The sequence below is a fragment of the Strigops habroptila genome, chromosome 2, assembly GCF_004027225.2.
Source record: "Strigops habroptila isolate Jane chromosome 2, bStrHab1.2.pri, whole genome shotgun sequence".
Lineage (NCBI taxonomy): Eukaryota > Metazoa > Chordata > Aves > Psittaciformes > Psittacidae > Strigops > Strigops habroptila.
In genome coordinates, this window is record NC_044278.2 from 34,192,346 (window position 1) to 34,207,704 (window position 15,359).

The 15,359-nt window shown below is 43.9% G+C and overlaps 1 protein-coding gene across 2 annotated transcripts; it reads right to left on the bottom strand.

Annotated features, from left to right (window-relative positions):
* Positions 1-2,069: 2,069 nt before the first annotated feature.
* On the bottom strand, positions 2,070-14,365 carry ICOSLG (inducible T cell costimulator ligand). 2 transcript variants are annotated; one of them, XM_030476016.1, is made up of 7 exons: positions 14,265-14,365; positions 10,996-11,036; positions 8,677-9,039; positions 7,900-8,184; positions 6,161-6,337; positions 5,117-5,149; positions 2,070-4,719 (listed from the first exon to the last, which is right to left on the bottom strand). In XM_030476016.1, exons 1-7 carry the CDS (start codon positions 14,276-14,278, stop codon positions 4,709-4,711), a joined length of 924 nt encoding a protein of 307 aa, XP_030331876.1. In that variant the 5' UTR covers positions 14,279-14,365; the 3' UTR covers positions 2,070-4,708. The 2 variants fall into 2 exon arrangements, with proteins under 2 accessions (XP_030331876.1, XP_030331877.1); XM_030476017.1 differs by lacking the exon at positions 5,117-5,149.
* Positions 14,366-15,359: the final 994 nt, after the last annotated feature.

Genomic DNA, 15,359 nt, shown 5'->3' on the forward strand with positions numbered 1-15,359 from the left:
GATAAAGAGATTAATTAAGAGGAGTAGAATTGCTTTTAGTCCCGCATGATGCTGTGGAAGTTTTTCCAATCAAACCCGATTTTGTTTTGAAACTACACTCTCAGTCTTATAAGACTGATGATGTGACAGCATAGATCTCCTGGCAGAAGAAATTAAGACGGAAAAGTTAGCACTCGCCCTCTGTCCACACTGTAGCTACGTTAGTGTTGCTTCTTACTGGTCATTCTTAAGAGCTTTCCGGTCTGGACTGAAAGACACTATATCTTTTTCCTCTTTACAATTTTTTTAAGGGAATACCTTTTTTTTCTGCAATAGATATGAAAATGTAGTCTGGCAGCTTATATGCAATCCTATCCAAAACCAGCAAATGGCTTCCGTTGACTTATGACGTCTACTGGGGTGGATGCTTCAAAGAGCAGACTTTCCAGTCCAGCATGTCTCCAGAAAGGAGAGAAGGTCTCTGCATCCTGGAGACATTGAGTTCAAGCATGAAGTCAGCTACAGCCTTGTGTGACCCTCAGCAGGCAAATTCTGTGTCCAAGTTTTCCGATCATAAAACAGCCCTAAGCAGTGCTTCCTGGAATCACAGGAAAACAAATTAGGGCTTAAACCACGACAATTACTAAACTGTTGGGACTTATCTGGGGCAAGCTGGAAGGTCAGCCTAGGTCTCTTTTGATACAAAAGCATCTATTTCTACACAGCCGTTTTCTGTGCCAGACGAAAATAGAAGACAGGCTCTTCCCTAACAAAGTACCTGAGTTTGTGAGTAGTTCCCATGTGTTTTGCAGTATGGGGCGTTGGTTCGTATACACTACTTACACTTATGAGCAGTGCTGATAACGCATGAAGCATTGGAAGTGTTCTCTTGTGTTGGGAGGTGATTGCATGAACTGACACATTGTCACATAAGTGCATCTTGAAAGATGAATGAGACAAAGGCTACTGGTTGATGGCCTGTAATGCCCTGGACTACCAGGTGCAGAGGAGATCACCTCAAGGAACATGTGGGGTGCCTTTTTATGAACCTCAAATAGGGACCAGTTGACCATGATTTCAACCTGTATTGATACAATGAAAGTGGTGAAGGTCCTAATGCCACACCACACATTGGCAGAAAAAGTCCCAAAGAGCCAAACTAACTTCTATAGGGAGTGAAGGGGTCCTCCCCTATGGAGTTGGTCTGTACTCACAAATATTCTTTAGACCAGTTTCTCTTGCCCTGGAAGAGAGAGGTTAGAGGGAGTACCCTCATGAGTGATGTGAACTCTGCAAAATTGCTACAACTATGAAAAGGTTTCATTTTGCAGTTTGGAAAAGCAGCTAGTAATATTTCTTTGATGTAAGCATAAAGGGCTATTCAGAAGTTTTTGTAGTCAGCATTGTTGAAGTGGAAAAAGGGAATGCATTTTTGAGCAAAACAGGCATTTCAGCTCTTGCAGGTGGCAAGATTCAAATAATGAATTTGACTACAGGACGGATGGATTCAGACCACTAAGTAGCAACGCATGTTCTCTCCCTTGGGGCTTTCCTTCTGTGGTTTACCAGCTGTGCCACAACAAAAGCCTTTCGCTTTTCTGTGAAAGTGAGTCTGTTCCTTAGAGTCTTCCCACAAAGCTGCATCAAGTGGTACTTTCCTGTGCATGTGCTTAAGTTGCTTGGGATATGCAGTTCATGTGAGCTGTTATCTTGAACAATGGTAAACGGGGATGCTGGTGCCCAAGTGCAACACTGCTCTGGGACAGTGCAATGAGCTGGTTTCAGTTCTGGAAGTGGGGAGGGTGTGTTGTACCTCTGCTCTGCTAGCAGTTGGGCAAGAAAAGGATGTATCTGCCTAGGCTTAGCGCTGCCCTCAGGCTGCCGTTTAGCCTTCGTCCAGTTCATTCATAGTGCGAGAGAAAACAGCACAGATTGTCAAGTCCCTGTGTTGTGTTGGTCTCTCCTCATCTGCGGGCTTTGGAAAGGTGTGCTTGTATGCCCAGAGAATTGTGGCTGAAAGTAAACCTGCCACTTCGGGAGCAGTGATTTGGAGTGACTAGTCTTTATGTGCTGATAGATTTAGCCAAACATTGAGAAGAATGAATGGATTTTATTCAAATATAAACATGGTACATAATGACAAAAACTGTTATTACAGAATTCCCAAGTCCTTTGACTGGTAACAAACAACTGTCATCTAGGATATACTTGCCTCCAAAAATAGCTGGAAACCTAAACCAATTCAAAGTATGGATTTTGCAAGAGCAGGCAGTTGCATTTAAATGTATTCACTACGTACGGTGAAGTAATCCAGAAGTAGGAAAATCCAACTAGCCTAGATTGGTTTAACAACGTATTGTGAAGTGAAACATATTGCTAGGTTGTTTCTTATTTCTCTTAATTGTTACAGCTTCTTGCAGTTGCAGAATCTAAAAGTGAAAAACTGTTTTTAGAAAAGGCTCCCATCAGTTATAGCAGTATGAAAAAGGCTGCACAAAACTTCATGCAGCAGAGAGTGAGGAAACATCTGCAGGACTTCTTACTGAGCCATTAGGAAATGGTTCACATTCCCACAGATGATGTTCACATTTTTTTAAAGTGTCTGCAAGCTTGCATGCTTTCCTCAAGAAAATTCCTTTTGGGGTTCACTGAAGACTAGATATGGACTCAGAAAATACCTAACATACAGATTAATGGATGTGAAAGAAGACAAGGGAAGACTGACATTTAAAGTAACTTAAGACACCTCAGTAATCTTATTTGATAAATGTTGTCAGCTAAATGCCCTACTGCCAGGATATGGTACAGATGTAGATTGGAAGACAACAAAGGACAAAAGTGAAATTAATAAATAAACCAGTATTTTTCAGACACTGATGATTAACAATATACTTTATGTTAATAGATGTTTTAAAAACTCCCCAGTTGTACAGTTTCTTAGAACCTAGGCAGGAGCTTAATTCTTTAGTTGCAGCTTGGCTTGTTGCTTTTTCTAAACAATTTCCCTATCCTGTTCAAATTGGTAAGCCTAGATTGCATCAAGTGAGAGCTAAACTGCCCTTTCTCTTAAATGTCATGGAAGCTGAGCCTGTGCAGCCTTCCCACAAAATACTAGCATAGTAGTGGTGCACAGCTACCAAACTCAGAGCCTCCTTGGGGGTACTGCTTCAACAAAAGCTGACTGTGCTATTGCCAAATGTTTCTGGATTCCATGTGATGGGAGAACAGGACATCAAAATTTATTTTCACTTGTCTGGGGTTTGAAAGCTAATCTTGATACAAAAAAAAAAAAAATCAGTCTTACCTCACGGTTGGCACTGGAGTGCCTCTCATACACTGAGCTCGGACAAACAAGGCTGTGACTTTTTCACAAAAGTAGTAGAATTTTAGTCTAGCAACTGGTAGAGGAAAAGCCAAGAGTTTGCAGGGCTCAGTTTAAAATCATCTTTGCCATACCCCCATGACAAGATGGGGAAACTGCCCCACCTAAGCAAGAGAGCTAGTATAGATTCTTCCTCCTTCAAAACCTCATACTATCAGCAAAGTTTACTGCTTTGCTATTTTCAACTAGTTTCTCTTGGTTGACTCGGATGAAATAGCAAGGCACGTACACTGGCCCATGGAAACTGCAGTTCTTGGCTTTCTGGACATTCATGGAAAACACATTTATGTAGCCTGCACTTTCTTTGTGCGTGTGTAGGGATGGGACACAAGGAAAATCTCAGTTTAAAAATTTCAGTTTAAAACTCCCTGGAAGCCACAGGGGAGTGCTTAAATAAAGACTAGCTGAATCAAGCAGAGCTTGACCAGTTTTTGTTGTATCCTGAAAAGGGTAAGTCCAGGTAACCTGACATTAACATAGAGGGCACTGTTTCTGATTGGTCAGATTTCCACAGCCTGTTCTTTCACATAGTATGCACCGGCTTCTGTCAGAAGTGGAAGTCCCCTTTTCAGTGGAATATTTGGTAAAAACCAAAATGCTGATATCAAGTGCATCTAAAGAAAGCACATTCCATTATGGTAACATATTTGGTGCTTAACCCCATCAGAGCAACTCCCATTTTTGGAGGACTAGGTCAAAATGTTTTACTTTGTTCTGTACAGAATAACATGCAGCTGGTGAAACCAGACAGTTAAAAGATGTGCTGTGGAGTGAGAAAGGTGGAAAAAGTCACAAATCTCATTTTGCAGAGAGTTCTTCAGTAGTTTGTTATTTGGAGCTTTTTTTGGTTTTTGTGGGGTTTGTGGTTTTTTTTTTTTTAGCTGCCTTTCTTCACATTCAGTAGTCATCATCAGGATAAAGAGGCACAGTAAGAACTTCCCACACTCCTAAAATGCAGTTGCTTCTGCTACTAACAAAGTCCTCGAAGGTGATGAGAGGCTGGGCACTCACCAGCTTTCTGTAGTCTGGTACAGCGTAGCTGAGTCCCAGGCTTACTGCTTCCTCCACTGCAGGAGCTTAAAATGCTGACAGACTATCACAGAAGACTGTCCAAAGTGGCTAGCTGGTGTGGCGACACAACTGTTGCGTGGACACAGCCAGTGGCTGGAACAGAAATCCAGCAGATTTTGCTGTCTCTTGTGTTGGAGAAGCTTTTTTTGGCCATCTTTCTTGGCATGCTCTGCAGAAATCTATCACTTGTATTACAAGTAATACTGCCACTGAGATAAGGGGTGATGCTTCTCTTGACACGTCTTCAGCTGCCCAGATTGTTGGCAGACTTTCCATTTAGACAGGTGCTATAAAAAGAAACAACTTCATTAAAAAAAAAACAAAAAACAAACAAACAAACAACACAATCCCCCAGAAATAATTATGTCCTAGAGTTGTTTTTCCTACATAACCAGTGGAACAACCTGCAAAGCTATGGAACAGAGATATTCATGCCTCTGAGAAAGAATCAGACAGTGTGAAACCCTGCATCTGTCCGAGTACCTGAGACACTGGGGACCCTCTGCCCTTGTGCCATAGACTGTAAGTGCCTCTTTGTGCAAATGCAAGAGATGCTCTCCTGCTAACATCTCCCTCCTTTGTCAGTGTCACCTTCAGAGAACAAGATGCACAAAGCCTGGATGTGGTTAAGGGAAACAATCTTCTTTCTACCAACAAATATGGTAAAATATTTTTAATACTTACAGTTGACTCCATTGTCTTCATTTAGCTGGACATCTGTTGAAACAAATGCACTGTTTTAAGCATGTAGGATAGATAACTATCATCTTTAGCCAAATTGAATTAATATTAAGCAACATCCACCGCAGTTGAGTGTTCAATGTGTTAAATGCTCTTTGGACAGCAAAACGCAGTCCATACTCTATTTGCTTACAACCTAGGTCACCATTTCAGCAAGGGGCAGTTTTGGTAGTCCTGCTCCATGTTTTGGGACAGACATGGGTGGTTTCTGGAGGAATGGCATGGCTCCTAGCACAGCACAGCTGCTGCAGATGCTGGGCAAAATCACTACCCTGCTTTTTTCTGAAGCACCTGGTCTTGCTAGCCATAAGGAAGAGGGCATGGATTGAAAATGTGGTTTGTCCCTGCTCCCTCTTTTAAGATGTTACCTCTTGTATACGCACGAAGTGGCTTACACTAAGTACTCAGATATACCATCTGGTTCACAAGATGTCTTTCAGAGCTACCTTTTGTTCTCTCATGCCAAGCATTGCAGAGTGCACATGGGAAAATGCACAATACAAGGGTATGCATGTATAACATGGAGCGACAGCGAGACATGCTTTATTTCTAACTTGCAGAAAGCTGCTCCATCCCAGTGGGATCTTGAACCCTTATTTGCCCAGCCAGTGACTCTAAAGCGGTCAGGATTGATTTATCCTCTGATTTCTGCTTTGAATCGTGCTCCATAGAGGAGCATCCCCAGAACAGTCTACAGGCATCACATCTGACAAACTATGGCCTGAGAAGGCGCAAAGTATGAGTTACTCTCATATCCAACAAGTATTAACTCCTGTGAGGCTCAGGCACAACAGCAGAAAATGTTAAAAAATAACATGCCCTGAGGCACTACATCTGTCCCAGGTCTTTGCTAACAATATGATTTCCTGCTGTTGTACGCAGGCAGCTTACTTGTACCTTCTAGCCACACACTGGATGACATTAAATATTTTGGCAAAAAACCAAGAATTCTTCAGGTTTGGTCATGCAAATGAAAGGCCTCATTACCTGTGTAGGACACTAGTTTAGAAGAGTTCCGTCTCCTTAGCCAGCAGATTACGACAGCTAGAATACCTATCAGAATGACGACAGAAATGATGCCAGCTGCCTGAGCACCTCGTCCATTTTTTTTCAGGTTTTTGTGACTTTCCGTGCTAGACCCATTGCTTTGCTTCTGTTGAGTGTCTAGAAATAAAACAGAAAAATAACGTACCAAGGTGTAAGTTTTCACATTTCATAACAGGCAAGTATTTGACCATATTTTACACAAAAACAGAAATTCTGAAGTACTAAATATTTGTGCTATTCCTATCACTGTGATTCTGGTGGCATTTCTTCTGAGAAGGGCACATCTCCAGCTTATTCCGTCTAATAATACAATGGCAGTTTATTCGTCCCTGTTATCATACTGCATGAATCCCTTTCTTCCTTTTTGTTCTTCTCTTCTGCCAGTCTTGGGAGACTGTATGTTTAAGCTTGTATCTAGATTCAGTTGAAAATAAATTTATACAGAATCTATAATACAAATTTCATGGTATTCATAAAAGTGGGTGAAAACCTGTTTCCCTGACGTTAGTGATGAATTTCCACTGATTGCTGCAACTTTTAGGTTTCAAATCACAGTTCTTAATGTTTCAAGTATGGCAGTGCTTTTAGAAATCAACAAAAAATAGTAAGATGAATTCTGACTTCTCCAGAATAAAATATGAGAGAATGTCATCAGGAAACTAATTAAAGGTTACTTAGTTTGCCTTTAATTTGGGTTCACAGTTAAGGTATGCTATCATACAAGCACTCTCATGTGCAACTTTCGCTCATGTGCACAATTTTTGTTCCTGAAATAGTTGATATTATTTCGCTATATTTCTGGGATCAGTATAGTTCAGGCCACAATATGTGATTCCTTGGTGTGTTCAGGTAAACTAACTGTGGGTATCCATCTACAGTTATGCAGATCACCAAATTTCCTTGCACAAAGGTGGAGAAACCTGTGAGAGAATGGTGTGGCGGGAAGGAGGACCAGTAACAGCAATGAGCGGATAAACTGTCCCACTCTACATAGCTTCTCTACCGAGCTTTTTGGAAATCATGAAATCTGCTGTTGGAACTATAGTTAAAACTTTTTAAAAGCTTTTTTTTTTTTTTTTTTTTTTTAAATAGCTTTCTGGTTTTGTGAAGAGTTGAGTGGCTAATACTTGTTTCTACTATTGATCACTTGCATCAGCAATAAATAGAATATTATACTTGTGCTAGTAGCCATATTGGGCTAATATTACCCATTTGATATAGGTATGCTTTAAATAGTGCATTGTACTAAATAGAATTTCAGAGACTGAAAACAGAACTTTGAATCTAGGCAGAGTAAAAAGCAAATGTGAATGCTGCAAAGCAGTGGGGTAGCAGTTTGGGAATCACGGATCTCCAGTATGGTGCCGCCTGAAAAATAACCTGACTCCTGTGTCATCCTGTTCCTGATGAACCAATGGGGTAAAGCCTAGTGACTGCCTTGGGTGCAAGAGCTTCTCAGTGCCATTGTCTCAACACACTTGGTGGGGTATTCGCTTCAATGTCAAAGAAATAAACATAAAATCCATGGCTAAACATAACTAGCTTGAAAGAAAACCTAAGCTCTTCTTGGCACTTTCTGGAACTACTGAATTAGTGCATATCCTTCACTAGGTGTGTATCTGCACACAAAGACACACTGGTTGATATTCCTGTAAGCTAGAAAACATGAAGGGACTTACAGTTGGCTGATAGATTTTCATGTAGTATCTTATTTTCTATGGAGCACTCTATTTGCATGTTAGAAGTGGCTTTAACCTTCAACGTGCTAAAAACGCTGTAAGTGCCATTGTTGTTCGGGATGATCATTAGCTCCGATGGAGGCAGGTGGCTGTTGTCAGTTTTATTTATCCAATAAACATTGGGCTCTGGGTATCCATTGCCAGACCTGCAGCTGAAAGTCACCTCCTCTCCAGTGCTGTCACTGTTACTTATTGGCCCACTGAGTATTGGTTGGCTATAACTAGCTGGAGAGCAGGAGAAAAAGAAATAGTTGTTGGCATGCCGAAATGTATTGAAAATAAAAAATTTTTAAGTGGGTTCTGAGGCAGAAGGTCTGGGTTTCACACCAGCCTCATGACTTGAAAGAGAAACACCTGCAGGTTTGGTATGTAAGCCAGAGAGCTGAGAGAATTACTGGAAGAGCAGAAAGCTGAAGCCAAACCCACAGGAAGAAGGCAACTTCTTAAGCTGCTGTCACCCAGTCACATGCAAGAGCCTTTATATTACTGAAAACCAAGATGAAAACCCCCCAACATGGGATAAACAGCTGTTACAGATATTCTTCCAGTTCTGTATTCCCTGTCTGTAACATTAAAATTAGGCAGACTACATTTTGGCAAATGGCTGAAGCATGTTTCAGAGTTAATGGTATGCTTAAATACGATATTGAAATGGCATGAATTTGGAAAGATGGAATGAGAATTGGGAAAATATGTGCAAGTGATACAAGTTCTTACCTGCTAAACTGAGAACCACTTCTGCCTGATGAACCATGCTGGTATATTCAGCTTTCTCCAGTACTACACATTTGTATGTATGTTCATCACTCTGGCTGACGTTTAGTAATAGCAGAGAAAAATCACCATTTTCCAACCTATCCCAGAATAACTGAGTCCTGTTTTTAAAGTGAATACACTGTTCACTTTCATTGTCTTGACCAGAGATCAGTGCATGTACAACTGTACACTCCTCTTGATCATCAGCTATTTGCCAGTATACCCGTAGATTTTTTAAGTGCAATTCTCTTCCACGATAAATGCAACTCAGTGTAGTGTTATCTCCAAGTTTACTGACAATGATCTTCTTCTCCAGTGCAATCGCTACAAGATTAAAACAGGGAGAAAAAAGGAACGTTATGTGGAAAAAGTTTCACTCTTTTCAAGCATATTCTACCACATGTGTGGACTCCAGTATTAGTACCTATACCAGGTAGATGAGCATGCTCACTTTATAGTCATTCCTACCTCCTGATGTGCCAGTGACTAATTCTCCCCATGCCTGTTTGTCTGTATGTTTTCAAAGGGACCTTTTTCAATATAAAGCCTTCTGGTTATTTCCTTCTCTGAGGACCAACCAATCTAAGCATTCCCAGCCCCAAGGGTACCTGCATGTTTCACTTTGCTCATTGACTGCAGACACATATTCAAGTCCTAATGCTTTAATAATAACATTTATTTTTCTTTTTAAATTAAGAAAAATGCCAAACACCACCAGGTAAATCACAAAAAGTGTAAACACTGATAAGAAAATGAGTACTACCATTATTTTGAGACCCAAAAAATTATAGAGGGGGAGTAAAAGAAGTGTTTCTCAAAGTGGGCATGTCATAGCAATCACATTTTATTGCTGCTGGTGGTGTCACCTTCTCAACAAATACACCCAGCTGGGAAATGGACATGTTCAGGTACCTCTGGTGTCACATTCATGAAATGTTTACAACCTTGAGGTAGGCCAGTACAGTATATGGCTTTCAGGGCACTTTTCCTGGCCTCCAGGCACGAGAAAGGCAGGCTCTCCTCCTGGTGAGCAAGGCAAAGGCATGAGCTGGCTGACAAGTGATGCAGAAAGTGCAGGTCAGCGACTCTCAGAGGGCTAGGGTAGTTCTGACCACATCCTTCCTTCTGAAAGGGGTGGGTCACCTGTCCTCCCTCCAAGCAGCCAAAACCTCTCTGCTGCAACTGGTTGCTGAGACCAAAGCAGTGTGCACGTTGTAAATGCCAGACTGGAGGGTGAGGGTGGGGTCAGGCATGGGGTTGAATGGGAGAATGGGGAAGGGGTTATGTGGGTGGGTGAGCTAGGGAAAGAAAGATGACAGGAGTGAGGGTTCGGAAATGTGGAAACAATGCATGGTGAGGTGGGTGGGAGGTGGCAATGTCCAAGGCGGACATGTCTTTGTGTTGGTGAGCTGGACTCAAGAAATAGTTCATCTATACATCTGAGTTGTGCACCTTGTCTTAAAAATACCACTGAAGCAAACACAGTACTTCCAGGGAGGAAGGTAGTTATGTTCTCTGGGCCTTTATGCTCTGCTGGGTGAGAAAAGAAGTAATAGGCTTGCCCTACAATAAGGCTGCTACAGCTCAGACTTAGTAGGGAAACCCTTCATAGCAGCAGGAAAAGTGAACCCTGGGAAGACAGGCACACCTCCGTCACTGGTGTTCTTCAGGAGCAGGCCAGCTGGCATCTACTAAGACTGTATCTGGCACAGTTTGCCCTGATTTTGGGGAGTTTCCTTGATGACTTTGTTGGGTCCTTTTCAGTGATAAAGCAAGAACAGAGGAGAGACAACTCTTAAAAACATTTAAATATCACCAGGTAATGTCATTAAACTTTATGTTTGATTTGAAAGGGATTTTTGGAACTGTAGTAAAAGACTTAATACTGACTACTTGATACCATGATGTGTAATTCTAGTCATAATACAAGTATGGACATTATCCAAGCGTGTTAGATCTGCTTATCCACAGTCCTTATTACCCCACTTCTAAGGCCTTTTGTTGGCAGAGATAAAGGTGCAGGGATGTCTGTGAAGCAAGCAGAACAACCTGAGCAAGAGCATCCATAAGGTCCTTGCTATTCTCCGTGCTGAAACTGATAGAAACAGGTTTTTTTCTTCCTTCCCTGATGCACGTCAGAGAAACATTTCACACCAAGGAGTTCTTAAGCATCTTGCTGAAAACACGCAGATGCTTATATTGTACATATTACAACTACTTTGTGTACTGTGTTTTAAAGAGAGGGCAGCTTCATTTTTAACTAAAATGTTCTGAACTTACCAGCTCTCATGATGTGAAGGAGCAGTAACAGAAATCCAGAACTAAAATAAAAAGCAAAGCAGTGTTACATGATTGACTTTAGCGCTCTGTTGTTTAAATAAGCAATAAACCTAATATTGATTTGTTTATTAGTGTAGCAGAAGTAGGTAAATTAGGTACTGCGACTATGTAATGTCCCATTAAGTATTTGCATTTCTGACAGCTGCAAAACTTCTGCTCAAACGACATAACTCAGTGGATGGGTGGCTGAGGGCATGAATAGCAATAAAATGCACTAATATTGGAATTGGAGCAGAAGGCATGAAGCTGGTGTTGTGCCCAACTTTCTTGAGAAAAACACACAATATAGCCTCCGCCCTGGAGGCTATATTTCTCTAATAAGTCTGTCTGAATCACCAGGAAGGATCACAGGTCAAAGCCTTGCATCCCACTGTTTTGCTGGACAAGTCGCAGTTTTATCTGCTTAAAGGACAACACACAGCTGACCATGCTGCCCACCAGCTGTGCGCTTGGTAAAAACGCATAAACAGGAAAAGCAGTGATAGCAGGGAGTGGTGCAGAGGTTTTGCTGGAAAGAATTCAGTGTGTTTGATTCCTCTGTAGGGGCAAATCTATGCAGGAGTTTCCCAAGGGAGTTACACCTGCTGGATAGGTTATACCCAGTTTAACCTATCTATAAAATCTAGGTGATTTAACCCTTATCATATAGGGCTTTAAGAAAGATAAATGTTCAGCCCTTTCCTAAGAGTTACTTTAAAATAACCTTTCACCACCATGCCTATCTATATGTTGTGCTCTCCTTCCTCAAGACCTCTGTGAAAGGAAAGGAATATGCTGGAAATGTTTTGGAATGACAGATGTGTGGCTGCAGTTGCCCACCTTGATATTGCCCCACATGCAGTAAGGTTACAGAGCTGAGATGATGGGCAAAGGGACATGAGTGCCTTCTCATTACCAGCTTCCCCAGCTCACTTTTGCAAGCAAGCAGGACTGTGAGGCCACACTACCCAGGTGTGTTCCCTTCCCCAGTTGTTCTCAACCCTCAGAGAGGTCCAACACTGAGCCAAGGGATGAGGCAATGGGGAGAGCTGCCCCCAGAAGTGCACATCCACCCAGGAGCGAGCTCCATGCTCTCCCACCCAGACTGCTCTCTGCTTTCCCTCTAAACCAATCCTTCCCTGCCTGACCATCCTCCCTCCAAGCCCTAACCTAAGCTCACTCCTCCTGCAGCCATCTCTCACCTAATTTTCCCCCATCAGCTGTGCATTAGGACATCCCCTCTCTCTTCCAGGCTTCCTGCCCTTTCCCCACAACTCCTGCCCCTTTGTCCAGCTGAGTGTCAGGATTCATCCAGCACCTCCCAGGCACACCATCACTTCTGCCCAGCTTTAGTCGTACCACCTGCCAGAGCACAACTGGGGTCTCCTCTGCTGTGGAAGAGGGTCACTAATTCCCACCTGCCCTCCAAGAAAATTCTCATCTTTCCAAACACATGTGGCTTCCCATGGAGAAAGCAGAGAAAGTTTCTGACACAAAATGTACCTCCACTTGAAGCCCCAACTCCGGAGAATGAAATGGGGAAAGTTTAGGGAAGAGTCAGTCTGAATTGTATTACTTTTCTATGAAGAAATCATTTTCTTTCTCTTTTTTGTGTCCTTTGAAATGGTTTCATAGCTGAGGTTTGGAAGCTTAAGTGGATGCCTTGTGTGGAACACTTCTGCTCTGATACATATTTGGTAAATCTGCAACACTCCAGGTAGGCAGCTCTGCTCAGTTCTGTCTCTGGTAGTGACTTTTGGTGGCTTTTACATGTATTTTTGTCATATTCTTACACTGTGCAGGAGCCATCACTTTTGTGCCAGGCTTGTAGAGGTTTGTCTAGATAAACTCACCATAATGTAGTCCTTAATCCCGTGGCTGTGTTTGTTTTATTGTTCCCCGCCCAAGTCAGAAAATATGGATATAGCAAGCCATTTGAATTAAACGAAAGACAACAGTTGACTGACTTTCATGGGACTCTTTAGGGAATTTCCCATGGTAGGCATTTGCTAATGCCAACAAACATTAAGCTAGCTGGCCAGAACTGGTTGGCTAATGTATATATACAAAGCAGGCCTTGATTTCTTATTTTAATAAATGATGACACAGTCAAGATTGAACAGATATAGAGATGCTCATACTCTTACTTGGAGGAGGTTGCAGCTGTGGTAATATGGGGCAGTGCCAACCCATGTTTCCCTGGAATAGCTCTAATGCTAAGCTCCTGTTAGAAAAGGGGAGAAACGCTCTTGCCTGCTGAGAAGCCTCTGTTTTGCCCTGTATGTACACTCAGCTTCTGCGTCCATCACTAGCAGTGAGCTTCGCTAAGAGCATGTGTAGGTGTATTAGTTTCATAGGTTCTCTATTTTTCAAAAAATGTTTTATTTATTTTTTTTCTCGTTCTTTCCCACACCCTCCCCTTCTATATATTTTTTAAAGTGTCATGTGGAACAGGAGAAAGTTGCACTTCCTCTTTCATACATTGTTGTTTGGTGAGATTATTCTTCCTAGGAGCATCTCAACTTTTTCATGTAGTATTTATTTTAGAGTTATAGGATGCTGCTATTCTGACACAAACCAGCAGGACAAAAGATGTCCTGATGCTTGCAATAATAACCTTGGGGCTTTTGCCCCGCTGATGAGATTCGCTTTATCTCCTACCCTTGTAGGGACATCGCTCTTCTCGCATCAGCAAGTGCCCCATGAAGCTTTTCTAATGCCTTCTGTACGTCAGCGCAAACCTGGGCTATAAAAAAAGGCGGGCCAGCTTTCCTTCTCCCATCAGTTACATTCGGCAAAAAGGCCGAATTAAATGCCAGTTACTTGCCTGCAGCCTTCGGTGGCCGAGCACGGGCAGGCAGGCGAGCGCTGACCCACGGGGGTGCCTTGCGAAACCCGCCTCTCGCAGCCACGGGCGCACGGCGCAGCTGCTCACCCCCGATAGGCAGCCAGCACCGGGCACGTTTAACACCTCAACCTGCCGTCCCGGGGCCGGGGTCCGGGCGGGGACCCCGCGCAGCAACTTAGTCCGATCTCCGTTTCGGAAGCCCTCCCTTTTCCTGCCCGGCAGAACTTTTCCTGCCCGCTGCACTGCAGCGGTACTCGGATATTTCTAATGAGGGCGTGTGTGTATCTCTCTGCCCCCCCAGCCAGCAGCCCACCCGTGCCCCCCGTTTCCAGCGATACGCATGGGGAACCGTAGCTCCCGTTGCCCCGAGGTCGCCACTCACCCTCGCAGCTCCATCGCAGCGGCGCGGGAAGCGGGCAGCTATCCGAGTTGTGCTGTGCTGGGCCGATCAGAACCAAGCCGAGGGCTGCCCCGTTTAGGCCGTTCCCCTTTTTCCCTCCCACGTCTCCTCCCGCCGGGGATTTCCGCCTTCGGTGCGCGGCCGGGCCGGCACCCGCACGGCCGGCAAACCGCGCCTCTAGCCTTGGTGGGCGGCCGCGATCCGCCTTGACCCCTGCACGCCGGGCGCTGCGCTGCGGGCTTTAGCTCTGTGCCGGCTCAGTCCCGACGCCCCATTCTGGCCGCACGGAGGGTCTCAGGCCCTCCCCCGTCTCCAGTGGTCCCTTCTCAAAGGCTCGTCGGAACTGCCTGGCACGGGCTCCGGATCCCCGCGAAGCCGTCGCCCCCGGCGGGGAGGCTGCGCTTGCTCCATCAGGCAGGGCGCCCTTCACCGCTGGGTCTGGGCGCTGCTGGGAAGGACCTGGGGAGTCAGGGCTAGGCACTGGCTTTTGTGATAGCAGCGTCTTGTTGGCCCTGTGAGGCGGTGCAGTCCCACGGCCCCATTCGGTGTGTGTGGGGTGAGGCAGAGTCCTTCAACCCGGCTGCATGCCCAGCCCTTTGCACAGCCTGCCAGGGAACCGGGGGCCAAGCTCTCGAGCTGTGCTTCAAAATACATTTCAAAAGGCATCAGGTTTATGATTGCATAATTAATTACTAACCCTAAATGTGATCTGGCACGGTGCATGGCTGCACCTGAAGATGTAGAAGATAAAGGTTCTGACACAATGACCTTAATAACGGGTGCTGTAACAGTAGTCAGCTAATAGAAAGCTCTAGTTGGTATTTGCCAGCAGTTTTGTTCATGGCTCCATACCAGTGACTGTGTTTGGCTTGTTGACTGCCAGGCTCCTCAACCCAGCTGGGACTCCTTTGCTGACATGAACCTTGGTGACATGCACTGTAAAGCTGTCACTGATGCTCTGCAAACAAATGCTGCAGTGACTGTCCTTAAAAAAAATTGTCACATTAATGTTTTATTTGGACATAGTTCTGAGTCACCCTGGGTATAGCAATTACTTTGTCCCTTGTGAAGGAGAAA

What these genes read in the sequence shown, in the direction of transcription:
- ICOSLG (XM_030476016.1), bottom strand. An exon ending in CCTTCACATCATGAGAGCTG is followed by an intron (nt 9,040 to 10,995) that starts GTAAGTTCAGAA and finishes TTAATCTTGTAG; the next exon opens with CGATTGCACTGGAGAAGAAG. An exon ending in TAAACTAGTGTCCTACACAG is followed by an intron (nt 5,150 to 6,160) that starts GTAATGAGGCCT and finishes TTGTTTCAACAG; the next exon opens with ATGTCCAGCTAAATGAAGAC.